Here is a 25852-nt window from a genome sequence, read left to right on the forward strand (position 1 = left end):
GTTTCCCATAAATCGTACACTTTCAAAAATCCAATCTCACCCCTTCCCTCCAAATCTTCCCCATAACCCCTCCCCTCCAAATCTTCCCCATCACCCCTCCCCTCCAAATCTTCCCCATCACCCATCCCTTTCAAATCTCCCCCCTTGCCCCCTCCCTCCTAAACTACCCCCTCACCCCTCCCCGCCAAGACGCCCCCTCGCCCCTCCCCTCCTAGAATCCTGCCTCACCCCTCCCCTCCAAATCTCCCCCATATCCCATCCCTTTCAAATCCCTCCCCTTGTCCCTTCCCTCCCAAACTCCCCCCTCACCCCTCCCCTTCAAATCTCCCCACCCTCATTGCTTCTCAATTTCCCCCTTCTCACTCCCCCTCCTCAAAGCGTCCTCCCCGCTTCTTCCCCCTTCAAACTCTCACCTCCATCTCCCCCAACCTTCTGCCTCGCTCTTCCCCCTCCTCAAATAACACCTCATTGTGGCTCACCCAATCACCATCAAACCTTTTGTCCGCCCCATCCTTCCCTTTCTCCGAGCTATTCTGAAATCTCTGACACACCTTCAACAGCTCTCCCTACCTCTTCCACCTCTTCCACATCTTACCCTACCCCTCCTCCCCCCTGTTCTGTATCTGATGCTCCCCCTTCCTCTTCATTAACGGTATGGACCTCAAACATCCGGGGCCTTCGTTCAAACTTAACTGATCTCTCCATACAGGTTGCTTCTGTCAAACCAGACGTGATCTGCTTAACAGAAACTTTCCTCCTTTATGATGTCTCTGATTCCATAGTATCTCTCCCGGGCTACTCCCTCCTCCGGTATGATAGACCTGAGCCTCGTCCTGGAGGCGGGGTTGCTATCTTCATCAAAAACTCTCTTCCTCACTCGCCCTGCACTGCACTCTCTCCACCTCACCCCCAGGAATACCTCTGGCTACGGCTTCCCCTTCGCTCCCACCTCTTGTTCATATGTGTGTTGTACCGTCCACCAAACAGTGATGACTCCATCTACATCTCGCTGTCTGATGATATGGACCAACTTCTATCTACTCATCCCAACTCTCTCTTCCTCATATGTGGTGATTTCAACTGTCATCATGCCAGTTGGCTGGGTGTGGGTACCTCTCTCACCAGCCATGGCTCCTCAGCAAAGGACTTCTGCGACTCACTGGGACTGACACAATCTGTCAATTTCCCGACCCGGATCTCAGTCAACGGAACATCTTCTCTTCTGGACTTGGTTATGACTAACTTCCCTGAAAATGTCTGCTGCTCTTCTTCTGCTCCGATCGGATCATCTGATCATGTCCTTGTTAAAGTGGACATCTCTCTGACCATCCTCAGGGAGCCTGCTCAGCGTCGACGAGTCTGGCATTTCACTCAGGCCAACTGGCACGGTCTTCAAGCAGCCATCAATCATCTGGACTGGTCTCCCATCTCTACCACCTCTGACATCAACTCATCCTGGGAATTCTTCCAAAGTAAATTGCTCTCTCTCATGCACAGCTTTATCCCATCTCGTCTTCAGTTGTCATACCCTTCCTCCCGTCCATGGTACACGGAATCTTGTGGTGAGGCTGTTGCCCAGAAACAACTTGCCTTCGTCTCCTGGAAAGAAATCCAACGGAAGGAAATCTCATTTCCTTTCACAAAGCCCGAAACAAGTGTGTGTCCACCCTCAGGAGAGCCAGGAAACAATATCTCTCCGTTCTCAAGACCGAACTCTCTTATCTGTCTCCCTCTTCCAAATCCTGGTGGCGTCTGGTCAAATCCGTTTCTGGTGTTTGTTCCCCCTCCATCCCCTCCCTTACCTCAAACGGCTACACAGCTGACTCCGCACGTGAAAAAGCTGAATGCCTCAACTCTGTGTTTGCCTCTAAATCTTGTGTCCCAAACCCATCCCTCTCTGTACCCACCATACCCAGTCGTACCCTGCTGCTCCTGGACTCCGTGTCCTTTCCTCCTGACAAGGTGGAAAAGTTTCTGTCAACCCTCGACTCTGATTCTGCAACTGGACCCGACGGCATCAGCCCACGGGTCCTAAAATCCTGCTCTGCTGCTCTATCTCACCCTCTCTCTGTTCTCTTCACCCTCTCTTTTGCTCAAGGTCAACTGCCATCTGCTTGGAAATCAGCCAACATCACCGCTTTGCACAAAAAAGGTGCAAAAACAGATCCTAGCAACTACAGACCAATCAGCCTTCTCCCAATTATCAGCAAAGTCATGGAATCCATCATTGCTTCGGATATGAAATCTTTCCTCTTCTCCAATGGCTTGATCTCTGATCATCAATTTGGTTTCAGACCAGGTCACTCTACTCTGGACATGCTGCTTCTGCTGTCTCAACAATGGATGGAGGTCCTCAATGCCAAACAGGAAATTAGAGCTGTCTCCCTCGACATATCACGTGCCTTCGACACGGTCTGGCACCCAGCTCTGCTCACCAAACTCTCCTCCTTTGGTATCCATGGAAATCTCCACGCATGGCTGGCGGACTTCCTCTCTAGTCGTCGTCAACGTGTGGCCCTGAATGGGTTTCTCTCATCTCCTCTTCCTGTTCAGGCTGGAGTTCCCCAAGGCAGTGTTCTGGGCCCCGTGCTTTTTCTGGTCTTCATCAATGATCTCTCTGACTCTCTCGAAAATCCTCTCTATCTCTTTGCTGATGACTCCACTCTCTGCCGCTCCATTCCTCTTCCCTCAGATCGGCAGTCTGCTGCCTCCTCACTCTCTGAAGACCTGGACAAAATCACAGACTGGTCAAACAAGTGGAACATGTCTTTCAATCCTGACAAATCTCACACTCTTACTATGTCTCTCCGAAAAGTTCGACTGGACAACCCTCCCATCTACTTTCTCAACAATCCTCTCCAAGAAGTTCTGTCGCTCAAGATTTTGGGTCTCACTACCTGCCATGATCTTTCTTGGGAAAACCACATTTCCAAGCTGGCCTCCAAAGCCAGTCGCCGACTGGGCATCCTCCATCGTGCGAAGTCCTTCCTCGGCACACCTGAGCTCCTCACCACATACAAGGCTTTCATCCGCAGCTCAATGGAATACTGTTCTCCCCTATGGGCCGGTGCTCCTGCCTCACACCTAGCTCGGCTTCACGCTGTTGAAACCAAAGCTTTCAGAATTATTGGAATCTCCCGCGATGAAGCTATCTCTGAGGGCCTTTCACTCACTCACCGCAGGCAGGTAGGTGGTCTTTCTGTCTTCTACCGACTCCTCTCCGGCCTTGCACCCGCAGCTCTCTCTGTGCTCTGTCCCCCAAATATTCCTACAGGTCGCACAAGATCTGCCAGCAACCCTCTGATGGTTAAACTGCCGAAATCTCGGCTCTCTGCTCACCTTCACTCTTTCATTCCTCTTTTCTCCCGCCTCTGGAACAAACTCCCTCACTCCCTTCAATCCCACTCCTCCCTCCAGGTCTTTAAAACAGCTGTTCACCACCATCTCTTATCTTCCCCCATCCAAAACCTTGATCTTTTCTACCCCCGCTAATTCACCCCAGATCCACCTTGTTTGAAATTCCAACTTCTTTCCTGGAAGTCCTGGCAGTGTCCATATGTTTTATACCTCTCCCACCGCCCCCTTCCCATGCCCCCCCCCCCCCCAAAGCCCTCGCCCTCTCTCAGATCTCTCGATGTCTCCATGTCTCTCGGTCCCTGCTCTCAAATGTTGTGTTTGTGTCCTTCCCCCTCTCTCCCCATCTTGTCTACCGCTCCCGATGTTATATGTTTTATGTGTCGGTTTGTCTTTCTGTGTGATTAATGTTCGCTCTTTCACGAGCCTCGATCTTGTATACAAAAAAAACAACAAACAAACAAAAAAAAAAACACATTGATCTTCATAATCATACCCATTTTTAACAACATAATAATCATACATGACGTTATATTTGTGCTGATGTCAGCTTGAAATAGTGATTTTCGGTCTGAAAACGTATTGAAAACTAAAAATTCACAAAAAATTATTGATCAGTCTTCCAAGTCATTCAGTTCCAATGCATTGTTGCATGTTAGCCCCATACAGTTACAGATGACGGAACATGGCATGCCTACCCGTCGACAGCCACAGCCACCATTGCAGCCAGCCTTGCACTTACTTGCATGACACAATGCGCATCAGTTTATCCGGTGCTGAAGGCAAATCCGTTGGCACTGGCAGAAGGGAACCATTGGACAGAATCCATCCCCATTTGGTTGGATCAATGTTGTTTTCCATCCACTGCTGAACCTGGCAGTAGGTCCTGAAGGAATGCTGATGAGCAGCTGCACTCGTCGGTGGCAGGCTTGCCATTTGGAAAACACCGTTTGTCGACTTTTTGGCGTTATTTTTCTGAAATCATCCAAACTGTTGAAAGGTGAACCACCATACAGTGCCAGCAAAAATTCTTCGCCAGCCTTTGCAATGTCATCTGCGTCTGCTTCTGGGATGTTGAAGACTGTCACAGTCTGTGCCAGGTGGTCATTTGATTTCAGTACTTTGTAGCCTTTCTTTTTTCCTTGCTGGTATGGCGCTGATGTCGTGTCGCTGCCGGTTACAGCATGAAGAAACAGTAAGTTGTCCTTCAAGTTTCTAAGAGCTTGCTGGGTGGCAGGCACACTGAATACTTTCTGTGGGGCTTTACTGTGCCCAGCATTGACCTGACAGATGTTGCAATCGGAAGGTGCTCTGGCCACGAGGATCACGAGAAGGTCAGTGTCAGTTCCTATGACTACCACTGGCTGGCCCTCTGTCGTGTGATGGAGGGCTGTGGACACAATCAGAGTGTCTACATCGCTGACTGCTTGTTTCACATCAATGCCAGCAGCTTGAAGACATTCACTGAGTTTTTATGAGTCCTTTCTTGTTGTGTGGATTCCCAAGAAAATCAGCCTGGCACACAGTAGCTTTAATATGACCAGCTACGTCAATGTCAGCAGATGTGCGATTTGCTGCTCGTCTCCTCTGCTCCTCTGACTTTGTGGAGGGAGGGCCAGCATAACCATCAAAAACCACAGTTGCAGCCATTCCATAGTGAGTGAGAACATGCCTCACGTATGTCTGACAGATCTCTGCATACGTCGCTGGGCATGGCCATACAACACGGTGAAGAAGGTGACTTCCATCAATGACATAAAGTGGGTCATGAGGCACGTCAGCAGGCCCAGGTGGAAGAAGTGACAACAGAAGTGATGCTAATGCAGCTTTTGAGGGTCGTCTCAATGAATTGTCATCAAACAGAGATGGTGGTCGGGGCACAACCTCATGCTTCATGTATGTTGCTAAATTTGATTCTGAGTCCAGAATTGAGAAGATACGATTCAGCATCTGTTGTTGCTGAACAACCACTTCTTTCCCTCGGATCTTCACTGAGTTGTTCATGGAGGCAAGGGATTTGACTCTGTTTTTGCGTTGCAGTTTCACTTCAGCATAAGTTTTGCCGATAATGCACTCTTGGGAACCAATCCCCACTCTGAGTGCATTGTCACAGTTGACAGATTCATCAGCGATCACTCCTGTTGACAAACTGACCAGCATGTTGGCAGGCTTGGCTTCAAAGGGTGAATGAGAAGTTAACCATTGGATGAAGCAGTCCACGTCGTTATTGTCTTTGGTTTGTCTTGAGGGTCGAAGCTCTTTGTGTTCTGATGTTTCATGAACAACACCTGCAAAGTTTTCAAGGCTGTTGCAGAGTGCAACTGTCAAAGGTAGTGCTTTTATCCACCGGGCAAGGGTGCTGTCAGATATCTCTCTTCCTCGAGTGAATCCTCCAGATGTTTTCATGGCCCTCATCAACACCTGTTCTATGGTCATGTCAGACCACACTCCACCCCAAAGTTTCTGAGCGGCGGATTGTAAAGTAGCCAGATTCCACGAACAAGTGTTGGACCTCTGGGTTAAGCTCTTCCATCTGCTGCATGTACAGGTGAGCAGACTTGGCTAATAGGCAAGATGTCCTGCAGCATGCAGGTAGGGAAACATCTGTTTGACGGTGTAGAGATGAAGATGCCAGTCCCCTGTTCGCTCTGCACGGACAAACAGTCTCATGATCTGCACGAGCTCGAAGTACTGAATCCACAGTTTACCTGTTCGGTTGCTATCCTTCATTTGATTGCAGATTTGTTGTATGTGATCAAACAGTTTTGCAACGTCTTCGGAGGCGAAGGCTTCTTCAAGATCAGAACCTGCCAAAAGACTTGCATACAGTTGACAAAGACTCTCTTTGCAAGTGTCATCAAGTAGATTGGAGGTCTTCAGAAGAATAGTGGCCAACGCTTCTTGAGTCAGAAAGTGCGCTCTGAGTGCTCGTGAGTATGCGTGGCCTGTGACCATGTGTGATACAGATGAAGGAGCATACACAGTGCTCCACAGTTGCTCAAGTCCACTCCCAGCCATTATATTGCCAACTGCACCCATGAAAGACACCAACGGATGGAAACCACCGAGCCTCACAATGACATTTCCGAGGTCTTCTGATGATGCTGCGATGATTTCTGAAGCTTTTTGATACAATGGTTGATCAAACGTCATGACGCACCAGGTTTTGTTGTTCTTCTTGCACTCAACAAACGTCAACAGCAAACATCAGAGCTGTATAGATGGCACTTGGTTTGGTTGGGTCAAGGTTTATGAATGGAAGTGCATCAACCGAACTGACTCAATACAGTCCTGAATTTTGCATTGCTTCCTCCATGAAACCAGCCCATGAAGGCCTTGGTAGTATTTGCATGGCACAGCCTGCCATCCACAAAGAGTCCAACTTCATGGCCCTCATCAAGGATCGAGATGCTTCCTCGGGACACAGAGATAGGCTTCTGACTGTGATTCGTTGCAGTCCAGGTGTTTCTGGCTTTTTGTTTGTCCTGATGGGTACGTCTCCAAAAGTGCCAATGACACCTGCGAGTAAATTTTCCTTGCACCTTAGGACTGGTGTGTTCCTTCCAGCGTTCATGGCAGGGGTGATGCACTCAATACCCCCCATTGCGTGAAATGTGTTATGACCATCAAGGGTGTTGGTGTTGAAATCGGCATTGTCGAATGCAAATTGCATGAATCCCTCTATCAATGTGTTGTCAGGAATTGATGAGTCCAGGACAAGGGAATTTTCGTATCGGAGTGCTTCAGCATAGCTCTCTGCTAATCCAGTATTATGCAGCAGATTGATGAGATCCTTATGGCCATATTTACGATGTATGTACAGTTGTACACCGCAACACTCAACAGGATTGGTGACACAAAGGATCTTGGGCGGCTTGCAAACATGATAGCATGCTGGATAGTTGTTGACTTTCTGTCTGAGTTTTTGTTTCTTCCTTTGCGTGGTTGAGTGACACCATCAACGAAGCATTTCAGCATTTCTGGGACCATCTTACGAGCTGTTTCTTCCAAAGAATTCACTGCTGGATAGGTATCGCCATCGAAGATGTACCACCTGACATCCTCTCGGGCAATTGCTGCTGCCGTCTCAACTATCCGTTTTCGTTCAGTCATTGTGTCAGACGCTTTATCTGTGTACCACTTGTTATGAAGGATCTTCTGTGCATTGTCTCTGAAACTCACACCTCCATTCTTCCCTGGTAACTCAGTTGTGGTGAGATTGTCTCCAAAGTTTGCCAGTAGTTTTTCTTTAAAATGTTTCCTGCTGTATGCCTGGTTGCCTTCTTCATTCATTCTTTCTTCAAGCTCGGCAATAGAATATTGACATTCATCATTCTCATACAGATATGCACAAAGCTTGTTGAACGCATACTGCTTTTCTTCATCCTCTGGACGACCTTGACTTTTATCAGAGATCTTGTCAGAAAAGTATCTTGACTAGCACTTGTTGTGGTACTTTGCTTCAACTGCCACAAAATCTATGACGCTCTCTGCCCGGGCTAGAACAACCTCACCCCACTCATCCCCTCTTTGAAGAGCTCGGGCAATCACTTTGTCTCTCATTTCAATGGTTCTGACTTCATAGATTTCCCTCCGAAATTTAGCTCCTTTGTTCTTTTCAACCCTTGTGCTGGCTTCCTCGCCACAGAAGACGCAGTCAGTCTTGAAATCAAATTCTCGCATGGCAGAACGTAGACCGGGTGTTTCTGATGTTGGTTTGTCTGTGCTGGAAGGTTTCTTTTTGGATCCTGGACGGGTATAATCCTTTCGACAGGCTGTATGCACAACAATTGAGGAACAGTCTGTGAGCTGAGTATGCAGCCCATCTCCATACTCTAAACTTTTCTCAATAATGGTTTGAAGTCCTCTTGAAACAGCACAAGAGGAACCCTGGTTCAAACTTTCACCACAGAACAAGCAATCTTCTGCCAATAACAATTAATAATATTTGTTTCACAGCAAACCTACCCCCAAAAATTCTTCTGCCGCAGTCGTTAAAAGGGTAGGCATGTTTGGTGTGACATTTGACAAAGTTGCTGACATTGGATTTTTCAGGAACTTTCAGACAGTAAGCAATGATGTTTATACTGTATGTGTGCAAAGTATAAAAACTATAACCTTTTCCCCCGGGTTGCCTTGTATAACTCGCCTAAAAATACTGGACTAAGGCCCATCATCTCGGAGTGATATATCAAGGTATGATCGTTTCAAGGTTTGCAAGACATCAATTGGAATGAGAGTAAGTGTTAACCTTTAATCATTATCTTTTCTTTTCTATCTAAACAGTTTAAGAAATGTTTCTTTCATGTTTTTTATACTTATAGATGTTTTAGGTAAAATATATACTATATACTAAGACAAACATTTGACTAATTGACGCTAGATGTGAACTGTTCCGACTGTTCCGACTGTTCCGACTTACATAGAAATTCGACTTACAGACGGACTTAAAAACGGAACTCGTTCGTAACCCGGGGACTGCCTGTATATATATATCATATAAAACACAATGTGTGTGTCTTTCCCTCTTCATAAGAGCAGGTTTTAAAGGCTTTGAGTAGGGGGGTTTAATGGGCAATCTTTGAACACTACTGTGTCCATTGGTTAACAGACTGAGGACCCAGAAGACCCAATGGACCCCAAAGATACAAAAGACTGTGAAGACCCAAAATATCCCAAATAAAGACCCAAAATATCCCAAAGAAAGATGAAAAGACACAAAAGAGCCTGAAGGCCAGATAACCCAGAAGACCCCCAAGGGCTCTGAAGACCCAAAATACCCCAAACACCTTGAAGACTGAAAAGACCCAAAATATCCCAAAGACTGAAAAGATCGAAAAGACCCTGAAGACCAAAAAGACACCGAAGGCCCAAAGGACCCAAAGACTGAAAAGACACCAAAGATCAAAAAGATCCCGGGTACTGAAAGGATCGAAAAGACCCCAAGACCCAAAATACACTGAAGACCATTAAAGACCCCAAATATCCAGATCAAGGACCCAAAAGACTCAAATGACCCAAAAGACGCCGATGAACCAGAAGACCCCGAGGACCCAAAGACCCCAAGGACTCCGAAGAGCAATTATTACTCTTGCAGTGGAATTGTAGACGGTGGCTTGCAAACTGAGCCTCAAGGTCGGTGTACAGAAGCGGTATTTTTTAAATCACAATAAATACAAGGCACAGGGAGGTGAAATTTGCTGCATGTGATGTGCAATGCGTGCAGAGTAAAACGAGTGTTCATTTACGTCTGTAAGATGTCTAACAAATAAAAATGATATAAGCACACCTGACACTAGGCCCAGACTTCAGACTTTGCCACCCCCACGTTGCTGTACCGTCAAAAACTGTTTCAACCCGTCATTTTTGACGGGCTTTATACTAGTATATATATATTTTGTTAAATTTAACTTTTGTTAAATCCGCTTCTTTAAAACTTTATGCAGATAATGCTAAAATTTGCATTTATTGGTCCTAGGTATATTTGGAATATAAACTTCTTAGAGGATCTTGGTCATGCGATAAGCTGGGCAGAGACTGAGCAGCTAGATTGCTGTTTTCAATTGTTTTGTTCTTCATATTGCATATGGTAATTTAAGAACTAACTATGAAGTTGGCAATATTACTATTCCGTCGGTTAGAAATGTTCGTGATTTCGATGTTATGATTTCAGACAATTTGAAATTTGGATTGCATTGTAGACAATTGCCACAAAAAGCTTATAATTATATCTTCCCTGATTTATAAGGCCAAGTAAAATAAATTATTAGCTTCTCGTCCAGGCTTTTATTTAAAAAAGAAAAAAAGGAGAGGGCACCTTACTATACACAAAGAATTAAGTTAAGCACCCCCCCCCCGTTTTTTTACAACCTCGCACATTACAAGTTTGTTGTCGTCAAAACAGTGTAATATACCCATGATATTGCTATATTTTCTGGAGAAGTGATATTATGGTCACATAAAAACATAACAATCATGCCGTTTTCAATAATTTATTCTGAATAATTTAAGGTGAAAATATTTGGGAATTTTAGGCATATTTTCACCTCAATTTAAGTATGGAGCTATAGGTCCATCACGGACAGTGTGGATGACGTTTATGTTTTCTAACGTACAGTCATTGTTCTGAGAAGACCTCTAGCGATCTTTGCGTCAATAACGTGTGTAGGACCCACGTGATCGGATCACTGACTCAACCCTACGTCTCATAGACCCTGTAAGCCGTCGTATGCGTTGCTGTGGCAGGTTGTTCCATTCCCGATGTAATGCACGTTCCAATTCATCCAGATTGGCTATTGGAGGGACCATCTTCGCAATTTGTCGTCCCAACATGTCCCAAACGTGCTCGAGGGGGTTCAACCTGCCACAGCAACGCATACGACGGCTTACAGGGTCTATGAGACGTAGGGTTGAGTCAGTGATCCGATCACGTGGGTCCTACAGACGTTATTGACGCAAAGATCGCTAGAGGTCTTCTCAGAACAATGACTGTACGTTAGAAAACATAAACGTCATCCACACTGTCCGTGATGGACCTATAGCTCCATACTTAAATTGAGGTGAAAATATGCCTAAAATTCCCAAAAATTTTCACCTTAAATTATTCAGAATAAAATATTGAAAACGGCATGATTGTTATGTTTTTATGTGACCATAATATCACTTCTCCAGAAAATATAGCAATATCATGGGTATATTACACTGTTTTGACGACAACAAACTTGTAATGTGCGAGGTTGTAAAAAAACGGGGGGGGTGCTTAACTTAATTCTTTGTGTATATATTATATTTTCCATTTTTTTTTTATATATTTTTCCAAGATGTCTGCTGCATGGTGAAGTCTACCAGAGCAAAGATTAGCACTACAACCAACACACATCCCAAATTCCATTTAAAATGATGTTGGTCATACACCCGATACGTCAACATCTACTGCAGCAGTGGCGCTGTTGGCTGTACTGTGCGCTTGCACGTACTGAACCGGTGCTAGATACATGCGGACTTGCAATACTGACCCGAGCTGTCTGCTAGTTGCTGTCGATCGACGATCCCTGGGTGAACTTTCCATTTGAATGTTAATTGAAAATATCCCACAGAGTCTGGGTTCCGTCGAACAAATGTACGAGCGTACATTTGTTCTGCCGGCCTTCCGTAGGCATACACAAATGAAGATCATTTTAAGACCGAGGTCCACTGTAATTTGTAAAATCTGTTATTAAAATCGTCTTTTAAACATCATTTTCAGCATCTAAACCTGGGGTTCCGAAACCCAGAGTCCCGACCTGAATGTGAAAATACCCCCCTCAAAATCCCGGTTTTTGAGTGGGGTTTTCACGTTGAAAGTGTTTTCTCCGACAATGTCATCGTAAGTTTGGTATCGGTGCCGTTTGGGTCGTGTGGCGAATGCGATTTAAATTTTTGGATCATGGTCAAAAAAGTTTGGGAACCACTGATTTAGGCGATAGAGTGGCAATTTCAAAATGGTTAACCATAATGGTTCTGTTCCTAAATGCAAATTTGACTCTGGAAATACAGGAATACTGATGTTCTCTTATAATGAGAGATGTTCTCTTATCTCCAATATCCGTGCATGAGAGGAGTCGGGTATGTACCATTTCCTGTTAACACAATTGGCTAGCATTGGCCTCGAGTATAATTTCTCTTGTGGGCCGAGAACCAAACAATATATGTATATATTGTTCTGGATCTCGAGCTCGTCGACGTACTGAGGGGGGATTAAGCCCTGCTCCCCCTCGAGCTTCGAGTCCACGAGGCCGCTACCCACTCTACACTCGTGGGGGCAGATTGCTGAGCAATTCCAGCCGCCAAACCCGCAGCGAGCGCGTGGAAGGGTTTCCGGTCACAACCCGAGTACCTTCGATACACACGCCGCCGTGAGACGGGGGCTGGACCTCACACGAGTCACGCTGGTCTGATATGCCCGAGCGGTTTGCGTGTCGTGTAACTCACGCCGTTAATTACTATGAACCCGATCGAGCGGTTTTATCTCGTGCAATGCGAGGCCAATGGTGAAGGGACGGAAACGGCCAAGTTGGAAACAAGCACAGGTTTATTCACAAATGTACACTTGGGGAGAGAAAAGGGACACAGAAGAGAAACGTAACAGTCCTTACTTACGTTTCCCAGACAAAGGCCCTCTGACTCGCTCGGGGAAGGGGAGGAAGAAGAAAACGCGCACGAAGCGCGGCTGCTTAGTGCAGTTCACCCTGGACGGCTCGTTGGGTGTTTCCATTTGGTGATGTTCGCGGCAGGGACGTCAACCTCAGTCGTGCATGAACGGGAATCCACGCAGCATGTCCCGAAGCCAGCGAGGCAAAGCGCATGTGCAGGGAGTCCAGGCAGGGAGATCGTCGGAGTACAGTGCCAACGAGAGAGATCGTCCTGCGAGAGCCTGAATCCCAAGAGAGCGAGGGCAAAAGAGAGACCAGAGCCAGGGAGAACGGGGGGCAGCAGAGAGCTAGCTCGGGGGTCCGGGCCGGGTCTTATATCCCCCCCGGAGCCCCACTAGAATGTTCCACGGGCCTCCACTGGCCGCCGGGGGTCACGTGTCGTGATAGCCCCTCATCAGTTACTCCCCTTAGTTCCCATTGGCCGCCTGCTGCTGGCCACTCCCCATTAGCTCTCATTGGCCGTCGTTATTGGCCACTCCCCTTTAGCTCCCGTTGGCTGTTTGCTGCTTTCCAGCCACGCCCTCCGACTCCTCCCTCGGGCCTCCTCGACTTGTCCTAGGCCCACCACATGGCATTCCAGGCCCAATGAGGCCTACCCTTACTTTACCTGCCTCAACGCATACTAACACTGGGAAGGAGACTATTACTTAGGCAGTTAAGACCAAAAAATAGGGCGTATCGTTCATTTTTTCAGGAAAGCACCAAATTTGGCACAGATGTAGTATGGACCTATACAATTGTTTTCCCGAGGGGCGCCCAAAAATTCAGAACCCCTGGTGGCCGCCATATTGAATTTCAACATGACCGCCCTCTGTGACATATTTCCCCTCAATAACTTTTATACTATGAGCGATAACACAGTTAGTGTCTTACCCCATGTTTTCATGGTCTCTGAATCCAATGGGATCAATTGCATAAAGATTGGCATCCATCATCTTTAATTTCAAGATGGCCGCCATGGTGTTTCCATTTTCCTTGAATCTCTCATAGTATTTTAGGTAAAATTTCAATTCCAAGTGATACACATTGTTTTATTGGTCTCTGATAACAATGGAATGGTATTAATTAATCAAAGTTACACACAGTTGCAGTTTTAACTTAAAATATTGTGGGCACTTGAAAGGTGGAGGCTCTCGCACAGACGCGTAGTACTACAAGCACTGTCCATCGCAGTCACACAGTGATGTGCAGGGCAGATTTGCCCTTGAGCTTTTACAGTTGCCTTTACAGGCCGACTTACAATGGCAGCTTGTAAGCTCTGAACATGCCTCTTGTATCAGTGGTATTGTGGTCCAAATTAGTGTCCAAGATGTCCCTGTTTTCATCCAGCCCCAATCAGCTGGTGATGGAAGTTCTGGGTAGGGCACAAGTGCCTGACTCCATACGTGTCCAGCCTGAAAACATGCACGTTTTAGGTGCTGTTAGAAGGCGTCTGCTGTTGGGGGAATGTGATCAATTGTTCTTGCCTTCTTCGTGAACAAGTGCCGGCACATGTCATTCACTGTCTTTATCTCGGTAGTCCGGTCATAGAGGATGGCAACATATCTTTCTATGCTCTGTAGTTCCATAGTAATAGCGTCCACAGATGGCCTATAAGCGAGAGCATGAAAGGTCTGCGTGATGCTGGGGTATGCCTCCCACGCCTTCCAGGCTGTCTTTTTCCCAATTTGGGCAAAAAATGACACTGTGTCGCAGCCAGTGAAGGCATGAAATAATGGCAAAGACTCGGACTTCCTGCGGCCAAGGCCGGTGGCAATTTTATGGATGGCAAGGTAGCGGTAGCTTTTACCAGTGCCAATGGCAATCCAGAGTTCCTCCACACCGTGTGACTGGTAGGTAAAGTAGTGTGCTATTGCCAAGACCACAATATCAGAATCTACAGTTCGAATCAATACCCGTTTTCTCCCCCTTTTCACGGCATCCAGGACATTTTTTTGAATTTTCTGAATTTTTGGGCGCCCCTCAGGAAAACAATTATATAGGTCCATATTACATCTGTGCCAAATTTGGTGCTTTCCTGAAAAAATGAACGATGCTTCCTCTTAACTGCCTAACTATATACTTCACATTTACTAAGAAATAACTGACTAATCGAGGCTACATGTTGTAGTGCAACTAACTAAAGGGGGGGGGGGGGGGGGGGGGATGCCTTTATTTACAAAACCACAACAATATATATATGTAACGGCACTCACGGCCCATACAACTCCCACTCTCCCCTTATTTATATTGTTTTGGTCATGCTGTTTGTGGCTCAGGTTGGAGGAACTAGAGCTGCCCGCACTTGGAGAAACGGAAGTCAAAGTTCGCATGTTAGCTGCTCCAATAAACCCAGCAGATATCAACATGGTTCAAGGTAACTCCACTGCATCCGCACGTCTTGGTTGTGGACTTGTGGAACATTTTATTGTTGATAGCAAAGAAACCATCCATATGGACAGGTTCCTGCCCCCACTTCTGTGTATGGGTTTCAGACGAAGAATTGTCGTATAATATCGGCCTTTACCAAGTGGTACTGTGAATACCTTTGCTTGGTGGTGCACCGTCACTTATACTCAATTTCCTCTATTTTCAGATCTCGGTATGTTTAATTGTCCTTAATAATATCAATCAGAATGGATGGTGGTTGTAGGTGTAACTGTACATGTAGTACTGGTGGTGGATCTTTTAGCAGAACTGATAAAAGTGACACTGACGGTCCAGCAGTGAAGCGCCGACATACCGTCCCCGTCCCCACTTCCATAATAAACACACCAAGGCCAGAAGTATCCAAATCAAGGAATTTAGCATCTCCCTGGGATGTTTCATCTTGGACTCTTCTTCTTCATGCCGCTCAAATTAGAAGGCACATGCCACCAATACTGAGAGCTGTTGTTGCATGTTGCTCGTCGCACAGAGTAGGGATCTGCAAATGAGACATGTTCTCTTATCTCCACTAGATCCACTATCTATGTTTTTCGCCAGTCCATATTGTTGCATGTGGAAAACCAGCGAGTCGGCCACAGAGCAATGCCTGTCTGGCAGAATAGAAACAATCCAACAACCATGTTACTTCATCAATGGCGTGGGCCCGATCCAGCAAATGGGAGGAGATGGGACATTTTGTGATCCAGAAACACAACCATTGGAATCTATTTTACTTTAAGGAAGAAACCGTTCCAGAATGTATGTGATGTTTGAAGTGTATAGATTCGACTCCATGAAGGAATCTGAGAGAATGGAAATAGGGTCATACTTTGACACATCGTTTAAGAATATATCTCTGCATGGTACCAGATTGTCCATCGACATGGTAACGGATTGTCCAATTTTAGGCCTTTGGCTCATGGACTAATATAGGTAATGCCGTGGTTTGGTAATTATTACGCGCGTTCATTGTACCGTGTACATCACAGGTAAACGTGAACTGCCGGGTGTTCCCGAATTTGTGTGATTGTGTTCCACCCTTTTTCAGGGTCGTATGCCATCCTTCCCTCCCTACCTGCTGTGGGAGGAAATGAAGGGGTTGCGGAGGTTGAAGAGGTTGGAGCGAAGGTCGACCGTCTGAAGCGGGGCGATTGGGTGGTCCCGTCTGAACAGGTTTTGGTGCGAGACTTGATTTGATGATTCCATTTCCTGTGTCGCATTAATTTGCTTTTGATAATTGAAGAGTAGAGTTAAACGGTCACCAGGATGCTTCATCGTGTTTAAAGGTACTATTGCAAGAAAGGTTTGCTAGGCCAACATGTTTTTGGGTGAAAATACTCCTGTCTCTCCAAACGAGTTCACGATGGAACTATTTCTAACTAGAGTGAAGTCGGGGGGTAAAATCCAAAAAATCGTTCCAGATTTCATATGTCCCCCCCCCCCCCCCCCCCCAATGTTGATTGCAGATACGAAGTTTCATTTAAAAATATTTTAAAACATACCCGTAATTTCATTATTCGGTATTTAACCTTTTGACCCCGCTGCAGAGGGGCGGGGCCAAAAATGATGGTGCTCTTGCACATTCTTATCACTAGGGAGATACCCGTGCTACGCATGGGTGGGAGGCCAGAAGCGAACAGGCAATGCAGATACGGCGAATGCTAAAGCATGAAACCAATACATTCCACATTCCTGTAGCACCTTCAGTCGCACGTCAGACATGGACAGCAAGTTCGTGAAGGACTTCCATGAAAAACGTACCCGTTCGCAAACAAACGGGTACGTTCACGTATAGAAACATCGATTGTGGGACCGTGGCGAATCTGCATATGGCGATCTGCGAAGTTCACATTCAGAAAGTAGAAACCATCACGGCATGTCGTCATTCACTTGAACTCGATATCTCTTTTTTAATTCCAAACAACATAACTCCAATTAATCACAAAATAAACTTTTAACAACATTGTTAATGTTTCCTTCATTGTAAAAACTACCAAATCAACCGTTAAAAGGATTTTGAGCCGATAAGTGTTACGGCCTTGGCAAGATCGATGGAACAGCGATCTGTTAGCATATACACCGCCAAAATAGCTATGTGGAATTCTCTCAAGTAGAGATTAAATGTCGTTTGAACTTTGGCCGAGGTCATTATTTACTTTTAATGATGTTTATATACGAATGATGTTTATATTGATTTTGGGTCGTCCTTTCCGCATATCTCGTGGGATTGTGAGTTGGAGAGACGGCCGTGATGGCGGCGAGGGGGTTGGAATTCTCTCAAGCAGGGAATCAACCCGTGTCCTTATAAAAAGGTCTTTGTCCGAGGTCACCGAGTTGAATCGGTGCAGCCGTGCAGCGATCGGTGCAGCCGTTTGTGCGGCACCCGGGAAAACAACATCATCACAATGAGAACATCGTCACAATGAACGTTATGCGAACGCGAATGTTATGCGGGAGTCCAAACCTGAGAATGCTGGAGACTAAAGCTGAAATTGGGAAAACTAAATAGCCTATTTTACTCCAAGGGGTCCCAGGATTATCCACCCAAAATATCGTTGTGATCGGTTCAGCAGTTTTTACGGTACCTTCGAACAGACAGACAGACGGACGGACGGACATTTGGTGAATTATAGTAAGATGTGGTGATCATAACTACCGAGGTTGGCGAATTTCTGCCCCACCGTTTGAGGAGATAGCGTGACGGATAGATGGGTGGACGGACGGACGGACAGATGAAGCCAATTACAATATCCCCCCGTTTATTTCAAAAAGCGTGGGGAAAACTATAACCAAACTCGGTGTTTGCTATTCATAGAAGTCTTCGTGAGGATAGTCCAGTAGGTTTGAAGCGTCAATTGTTCTGGTTCACAAAGTGTTGGTGTGCGATTCTAAGACACTACTAATATGGTCTCAAATAGTGCAGAACGTGTTGGTGGAGATTATTCTGAGCTATTCAAGCAGACCCAGTGGTGTAACTTAATGGTTTGAGGGTCTGCTCTGGCTCTGGGAGGTCGGTGGTTCAAACCCCGGCCAAGTCATATCAAAGACTTTAAAAATGGTGTGTGCTGCTTCCTTGCTTGACACGCAGCATTTAAAAGGACAGAGCACAGACGAACAACTGTAGTTTGGCAACTGTTGCACAGGCTTGATTGACCGAAGGGCCTCCTACTACGTTGAAGGTCCTTGTTAAGGGATCTCGTATTACTCACGCTGGAGCCACTGCTGATATTTGACCAAACTCGGATGAGTTTTTGCTATTTTTATTGCTCCGACGACAAAGTCACCAGAGGCATTATGTTTTTGGGTTGTCCATCCGTCCATCCGTTATAGGTTTTCGTTACAGTGATAACTTAACAATGGCTAGAGGGATCTAAGTCCATCTTGGTACAAGTATGTATAATGATGTAAAGATGAACTGATTACATGTTGGAGTCACGAGGTCAAAGGCCAGAGTGTGTAATAGGTTTTTGTTACTGCAATAACATAATGGCTGATGGAAACTAAGTCAAACTTTGTACAAGTATGTATAATGATGTCATAATGTGGGTAGAGCCATGTTGGTTGACGTGCGTTGAAGAGTGCCCTTCTAGTTCATTTTTGGAAACTTACTGATGTTAAAAAACAAACAAAAGAACACTCATTTTTCATGCGAGATCGAGTCTCATGGAGGAGTGATGTGGTAGAATATAAAAATGCAATGAACTGGTAGTGGTGCAGTGGGGACACATTTGGACACCACAACCCAGGGGGCGGAGGGAGAAAATATCGAAGTTGTGAAGTTTTATTTTATTATTCACATTATTCTTATTATTGTCATTGCTATGAAACCCTCACATTATGACTAATTATAAACTAACATGGAGCATTTGGGTTAAACCCAATTAATCTTTGGTTATTTCCCACCAAACACATTTTGATTCCCCAGCTCCTCGTGACGTGCCGGCTGCCCGGGCTCCTCGTGGCATGCCGGCTGCACTTGGCTCCTCGTGGTGTGCTGGAATCATGTGGCGTGCAGGCTGCCCCTCGCTCCTTGTGACGTGCCAGCAGGCCCCTGCTCCTCGTGGCATGCCGGCTGCACTTGGCTCCTTGTGACGTGCCAGCAGCCCCCTGCTCCTCGTGGCATGCCGGCTGCACTTGGCTCCTCGTGGTGTGCTGGAACCATGTGGCGTACCTGCTGCCCCTGACTCCTTGTGACGTGCCGGCTGCCCCTGGATCATCGTGGCATGCCGGCTGCCCCTGGATCATCGTGGCATGCCGGCTGCCCCTGGATCATCGTGGCGTGCCGGCTGCACTTGGCTCCTTGCGACGTGCCGGCTACCCCTGGATCATCGCGGTGTGCCGGCTGCCCCTCGTTCCTTGTGACGTGTCGACAGCCCACTGCTCCTTGTGGCATGCCGGCTGCCCCTGTCTCCTTGTGACGTGCCGACTGCCCCTCGCTCCTTGTGACGTGCCAGCAGCCCCTTACTCCTTGTGACCTGCCAGCAGCCCCCTGATCCTCGTGGCATGCCGGCTGCCCCTGCCTCCTTGTGACGTGCCAGCTGCCCCTGGATCCTCGTGGCGTGCCGGCTGCCCCTGGATCCTCGTGGCGTGCCGGCTGCCCCTCGCTCTTTGTGATGTGCCAGCAGCCCCTCGCTCCTTGTGACTTGCCGGCAGCCCCCTGCCCCTCTGTGGCATGCCGGCTGCACGTGGCTCAGGACTCGTGGTGTGCTGGAACCATGTGGCGAACCTGCTGCCCCTGACTCCTTGTGACGCGCCGGCTGCCCCTCGCTCCTTGTGACGTGCCAGCAGCCCCTCACTCCTTGTGACCTGCCAGCAGCCCCCTGCTCCTCGTGGCATGCCGGCTGCTCCTGTCTCCTTGTGACGTGCCGACTGACCCTTGCTCCTTGTGACGTGCCAGCAGCCCCTCACTCCTTGTGACCTGCCAGCAGCCCCCTGCTCCTCGTGGCATGCCAGCTGCCCCTGCCTCCTTGTGACGTGCCAGCTGCCCCTGGATCCTCGTGGCGTGCCGGCTGCCCCTCGCTCCTTGTGACGAACCAGCAGGCCCCTGCTCCTCGTGGCATGCCGGCTGCACTTGGCTCCTCGTGTCGTGCTGGAACCATGTGGCATGCTTTTGCTGCCCCTGGCTCCTTGTAATCCACCGGCTGCCCCCTGCTCCTCGTGGCATGCCGGCTGCACTTGGCGTGCTGGAACCATGTGACGCGCCGGCTGCCCCTGGATCCTTGTGGCGTGCAGGCTGCCCCTCGCTCCTTGTGACGAACCAGCAGGCCCCTGCTCCTCGTGGCATGCCGGCTGCACTTGGCTCCTCGTGTCGTGCTGGAACCATGTGGCATACCTGCTGCCCCTGGCTGCTTGTGATGCGCTTGCTGCCCCTGGCTCCTTGTAATCCGCCGGCTGCCCCCTGCTCCTCGTGGCATGCCGGCTGCACTTGGCGTGCTGGAACCATGTGACGCGCCGGCTGCTCCTGGATCCTCGCCGCGTGCCGGCTGCCCCCAGCCACCGCAGCATGCCGTTGCCCTTGGCTCCCTCGGGACATTCCACATGATGTTGTAAGATTGAAAAAGTATTTTTTACTCTTTGTGTTCTGATTAACATTGGTAACAAAACTGTAGTGAAACCCCGAACAACGAAACACTCATTTGAACAGTGTAGCCCATGATGATTTCACAAATGCACACATATTTATCTTGAATTAACAGACTATTAATATAATTGTCATTTTGAAAGTTGCAATGTTTGCAAAATGAGTATAAAACGCTTTTGTGTATTGCCGTTCTTGGCTCAGGTACATGGAGGACGGTGGCCGTGTGCGCAGAGACTTCCCTGCAGAGGATCCCCAACAGATTGCCTCTTGCAATGGCGGCCACACTGTCGGTTAATCCATGCACTGCGCTGCGTATGCTCCATGATTTTATTCCACTGAATCCTGGTAATGTCACAATTGTGTAGACTAAATTTCCATTCAAATTGGGGTGTGTTTGGTGTGTTATTGTCCCCCTTCGCACCGCGGAGCGAAAGGGGGACTATGGTTTTCCCCTGCGTGCGGACGTGTGTGTGTGTGTGTGCGTGCAGGCGTGCGTGCGTACATGCGTGCGTAAGCGAAGGACCGAATTCTAATTTGGTGTGTGGGTGCAACCCACATGAAAATCCAAGATGGCCGCCGCCATGTATGTCTGACGCCATGTATGTCTGAACCTTGTGAGTGGAATATCTTGAAAAATAAGTGAAGTACCAACTTCTAATCTGGTGTGTGGGTGTATCTCGGCATAAGGAAGAACGCTATTGAAAATTGGGTCGCCACGTCAAAATCTAAGATGGCCGCCGTCATGTATGTCTGAACCTTGTGAGCGGAATATCTTGAAAAATAAGTGAAGTACCAACTTCTAATCTGGTGTGTGGGTGTATCTACGCATAAGGAAGAACGCTATTGAAAATTGGGTCGCCACGTCAAAATCCAAGATGGCCGCCTTGCGTCTTCCACTTTGTCAACTCACATCACTTCATCGACGGGGGACCTAGGCGTAACGCTTGTTTATGTGATGCCATGCTTCTTCTTCTTCTTCTTATTATTATTATTCTCCTTCACATAATGTATCTCAACTCGATCTCCTCGTACTTGTCTTATGGTGAGGTTATTTTCGTGGTTTAGATTTTTGACGTTGGTGTTTCTGTTTGCAAGTTAAAGGAATGTTTTCATTATTGTAATTCAATTTTTGAACTAATGTTAAGGTGGATTTCATGTTGTTTTCAAACTGATATGTGTGTATGACTCTTCGGCATGTGCCTCCCACAGGAGACTTTTTAATTCAGAACGGTGCGAACAGCGGAGTGGGACAATCTGTGATTCAGATTGCGGCCTCCATGGGGGTTAAAACCATCAACATTGTCCGGAAAAGGTGCCGAGATGGTTAAGCAGTTACCCACCCTTGGACGGCATAGTTTACCACACTTAACCAGAGTGCATTATGGTCGATGATAAATTGTCATGTGTATTTGGTTATACGAGCCCACCACAGGTTGGATAATCGATTCCCAGTAGAAAGAGATATATATTACATATAATATACACAGTTGGACCCTGACATACGAGGGGGATACATTCCTAGAAAATGCCGCAAATGTCGGAACTGCGAATGCAAGGGCATTGTTCAATGGGAAAACAGGGGATAGGTTCCCGGTAGTTCTTGATTTGCGAATGTCAAGGAAAATCCCGCGAATGTATATAATGTACACCTATAATATACAGAGTTGGACCCCGACATACGAGGGGGATACGTTCCTGGAAAAGGCCGCAAATGTCGGAACTGCGAATTGCGGGGGCATTGTTTCAATGGGAAAATGGGGGATAGGTTCCCAGCAGTTCCTGATTTGCGAATGTCGAGGAAAATCTCGAGAATGTTGGAGCGTTGTTTCAATGGGGAAAAGGGGGCCAGCTAATGGCACTAATAGATACTGTGGAGTGTTTTCCTTCTGTTCAGTATATCACGGGGGATGATTTGTTCCTCAGTTGGTGGGCTATCCCTCGAAGCCATGTTTACAGTGTGAATGGTGCGACCCTGCGAAGCTCCCATATAGTGCGGCTAAAATATTTTTATGTGTCTGCGAAAAGACGTGAAAACGTTATTTAATTTTGGATAGAGACACTTGGAAAGGGAGGCATAGTCTAACTATTACATAAGCGACGCATATCTAATATCACAATTATTTATTTTCCGATTATGCTAAACATTCACTTTAAGGAAATATCTACACTATATTAAGCATCGTTAACCCCTATAAGTCATTTCCACACTGATATGTATTTTATAGCAGTCACATTTCCACTATTTTAACTCTAAATAATGCGTTATCCTCGTATTTGAGAGGTGACTGGATTACAAGTTTAACTTACAAGATTACAAGATTACAAGAAAGGGATTACACCCTTTCTCAGTTTAACTTGCACTTGTGTTGTTCAAAATCACGATTTCCTTGATGTTTGTGCAATGGCTGCTATACTGATTGACCCACATTTTCTTATCTTGCTGAAAGTGTAGGCCTGAGCTAGAAGCGCTGATTGCTCAGCTGAAGGCCCTCGGCGCAGACCACGTGTTTACTGAGGAAGATTTGCGGAAGCCTGCACTGAATGATGTCTTTAAGGTTGGCCCAAACATCATTGGGACAGTGGTGCCTTTTTTGATAATTTAGACGCAGACCTTTATTTGAGGTAAGAAGTGTGCGAATGAACCTATTCTTATTTTCTTTTTTTTTTACTGAGATGTCCTATTTTGAGGAGGAAATTAAAAATGCATTTGGAGAAGAAAACATAATTGTTCGTTGGAATTGTATACGTAAGACGTTTAGAATGCTCTGCGAACGAGATAAAATGCCCTCTCACTGCAGGTTGATCCCATGTTGTCTGCACCTATGGTACCCATCCTCCCATCCTCTGATACACCGAATCCTGCGGTGAGGAAGCTGCCTTCAAACAAATTGCCTTCTCTTCATGGAAGGCAAATCCGACTGTAAGCAACCTCAGATCATTCCACAAAGCCCCGAACAAGTGTGTGTCTCCTCTCAGAAAAGCCAGAAATCGACATCTGTCCAACCACAGGATTGAGCTTTCCATGACCAAGACTCTCAGAAAAGTCTTGTTCGTGCCTTGTTAAGTCAGCCTCTGGTGTGTATGCTCCCCCTTCACCCCGTCTCTCTTCGAATGGCATCACAGCTGGCCCTGCTCGTGAGGGCCAAATGCCTCAATTCTGTGTTTGTTTGTAAATCTTGCTGGTGATTAATGATCGTTCTAATTCTCTGGAATATTCTTATATTTTCGTTGATGACTCCAACCTCATCCTTCAAATAGGAAGGTAGCAGACTCTTCCCTTGCTGCAGACCTTGATAGAATCACAAGCTGGTCCTACACTTGGAACATGTCTTTCAATCCTGACAAATCTCACACTCTCACTATGTCTTTCCAGAAGGACCGGCTGGTGAACACTCCCATCTTTTTCCTTAACAATCATCTTAAGTTGAGTCAGTCAAACATTTGGACCTCACAAACAGCCAGTAGCCAACTGGATATCGTTTTTCATGCCAACTCCTTCTTTGGAAAATCTGAACTTGTAAGAACCTACAAGGCCTTCATCAGCTGCTTTATGGAGCATTGCTCTCCCATTTGGGCTGACACCCCTGTCTCAGGTCCTGGCCGAGGACACACCTGTTCAACATGGGACCACCAGTGGACGGGGAACGCCCGATGAAGACTCCTCCACTGCAAACCTCCAATGTCCTCAGTTTTTGTACTATGGCCCCATCGGTTGTCTGCCAATGGCCACTCTCCCCCACCCCCCGCCCCATCAAACTCCTCCTCTTCCGGAAAAGTACTTTTTATGCTTTTATTTACCCTTTCTCCAGGGGAATCCAGTCGGAGCGGCTGGTTTCTTTGTGGCTGTGGGCTTCAATTGAGAGTGTCCAGAGTGACTCATGATGATTATTATGACGACGACACCTGTCTCACATATTTGGTGTCTTTATTGCATGAAATCCAAGCCCCTCATAAAGTTGGAACGTATGGTGAAGCTGAATCTCTGGGCCTGTTGCTCCCACATTACAGGCTACCTCCAGACTGCCTCTCTGTCTTTGACCACTTCCATTCTGGTCATGTGCCCAATGCCCTTTCCCACTCTCCCTTCCACCTCCTCACACGACATGCATCCCATCTGATTTCTCCAGGGTGCATGTGTTCTGCCAGTAACCCACTTCTGGTGAAACTCCCAAAAATTGGCTCTGTGCTCATCTCCACTCATTCAGTCTTCTTTTCTCCCACCAGTGGAACCAACCTCCTTAGCTTGTCCCATCTCATTCTTCCCTCCAAAGCTGCAAAATATCTGTTCACTTCAGGGCTTTCCCATCCATACTTGTAATCTTTTTGACCCTCATTAACCCTCCCCAAACCCACTCATTCCTTTCCATGTTATTTTTCTCCCCTCTCTCTCTACCCACCTTTCCATTTGTTCCATGGTTCTTTCATTGCTGTGTTCCTTTTTGCTGTGTTTAAGTTTTCTTCCAGCTTGTTCACCCCAGTCTCTCCGCCCGCTCTCTTATTCTCTCATTATGCTCCTTGCCCATTCTTCTGCTGAGTGCCCACTACCCTGCTGCAGGTGTAAGCACACCCCACATATCCACTGTCTTCTCACCTTTCCATTGCCCTCCCTTTGCCGTTCCGTTCCCCTCCCTCGCCGTTCCGTTCCCCTCCCTCGCCGTTCCGTTCCCCTCCCTCGCCGTTCCGTTCCCCTCCCTCGCCGTTCCGTTGCCGTTCCGTTGCCCTCCCTCGCCGTTCCGTTGCCCTCCCTCACCGTTCCGTTGCCTTCCCTCGCCGTTCCGTTGCCCTCCCTCGCCGTTCCGTTGCCCTCCCTCACCGTTCCGTTGCCCTCCCTCGCCGTTCTGTTGCCTTCCCTCGCCGTTCCGTTGCCCTCCCTCGCCGTTCCGTTGCCCTCCCTCGCCGTTCCGTTGCCCTCCCTCACCATTCCGTTGCCCTACCTCGCCGTTCCATTGCCCTCCCTCGCCGTTCCGTTCCCCTCCCTCGCCGTTCCGTTCCCCTCCCTCGCCGTTCCGTTGCCGTTCCGTTGCCCTCCCTCACCGTTCCGTTGCCCTCCCTCACCGTTCCGTTGCCCTCCCTCGCCGTTCCGTTGCCCTCCCTCACCGTTCCGTTGCCTTCCCTCACCGTTCCGTTGCCCTCCCTCACCGTTCCGTTGCCTTCCCTCGCCGTTCCGTTGCCCTCCCTCGCCGTTCCGTTGCCCTCCCTCACGGTTCCGTTGCCCTCCCTCGCCGTTCCGTTGCCTTCCCTCGCCGTTCCGTTGCCCTCCCTCGCCGTTCCGTTGCCCTCCCTCGCCGTTCCGTTGCCCTCCCTCGCCATTCCGTTGCCT

The 25852-nt window shown here is 47.5% G+C and overlaps 1 protein-coding gene across 1 annotated transcript in view; it reads left to right on the top strand.

The window, feature by feature from the left end:
* The window catches only part of MECR (mitochondrial trans-2-enoyl-CoA reductase), a 59741-nt gene that overhangs the window by 23290 nt on the left and 10599 nt on the right, over positions 1–25852 (top strand). Inside the window, exons 2-6 of the mRNA XM_078774971.1 lie at positions 14804–14901; positions 16000–16120; positions 20723–20877; positions 21742–21844; positions 22985–23087. Coding sequence (XP_078631097.1) covers positions 14804–14901; positions 16000–16120; positions 20723–20877; positions 21742–21844; positions 22985–23087 — 580 coding nt within the window. The remainder of the gene's footprint in view (positions 1–14803; positions 14902–15999; positions 16121–20722; positions 20878–21741; positions 21845–22984; positions 23088–25852) is intronic.

The sequence above is a fragment of the Myxine glutinosa genome, chromosome 3, assembly GCF_964187855.1.
Source record: "Myxine glutinosa chromosome 3, kmMyxGlut1.1, whole genome shotgun sequence".
NCBI lineage: Eukaryota > Metazoa > Chordata > Myxini > Myxiniformes > Myxinidae > Myxine > Myxine glutinosa.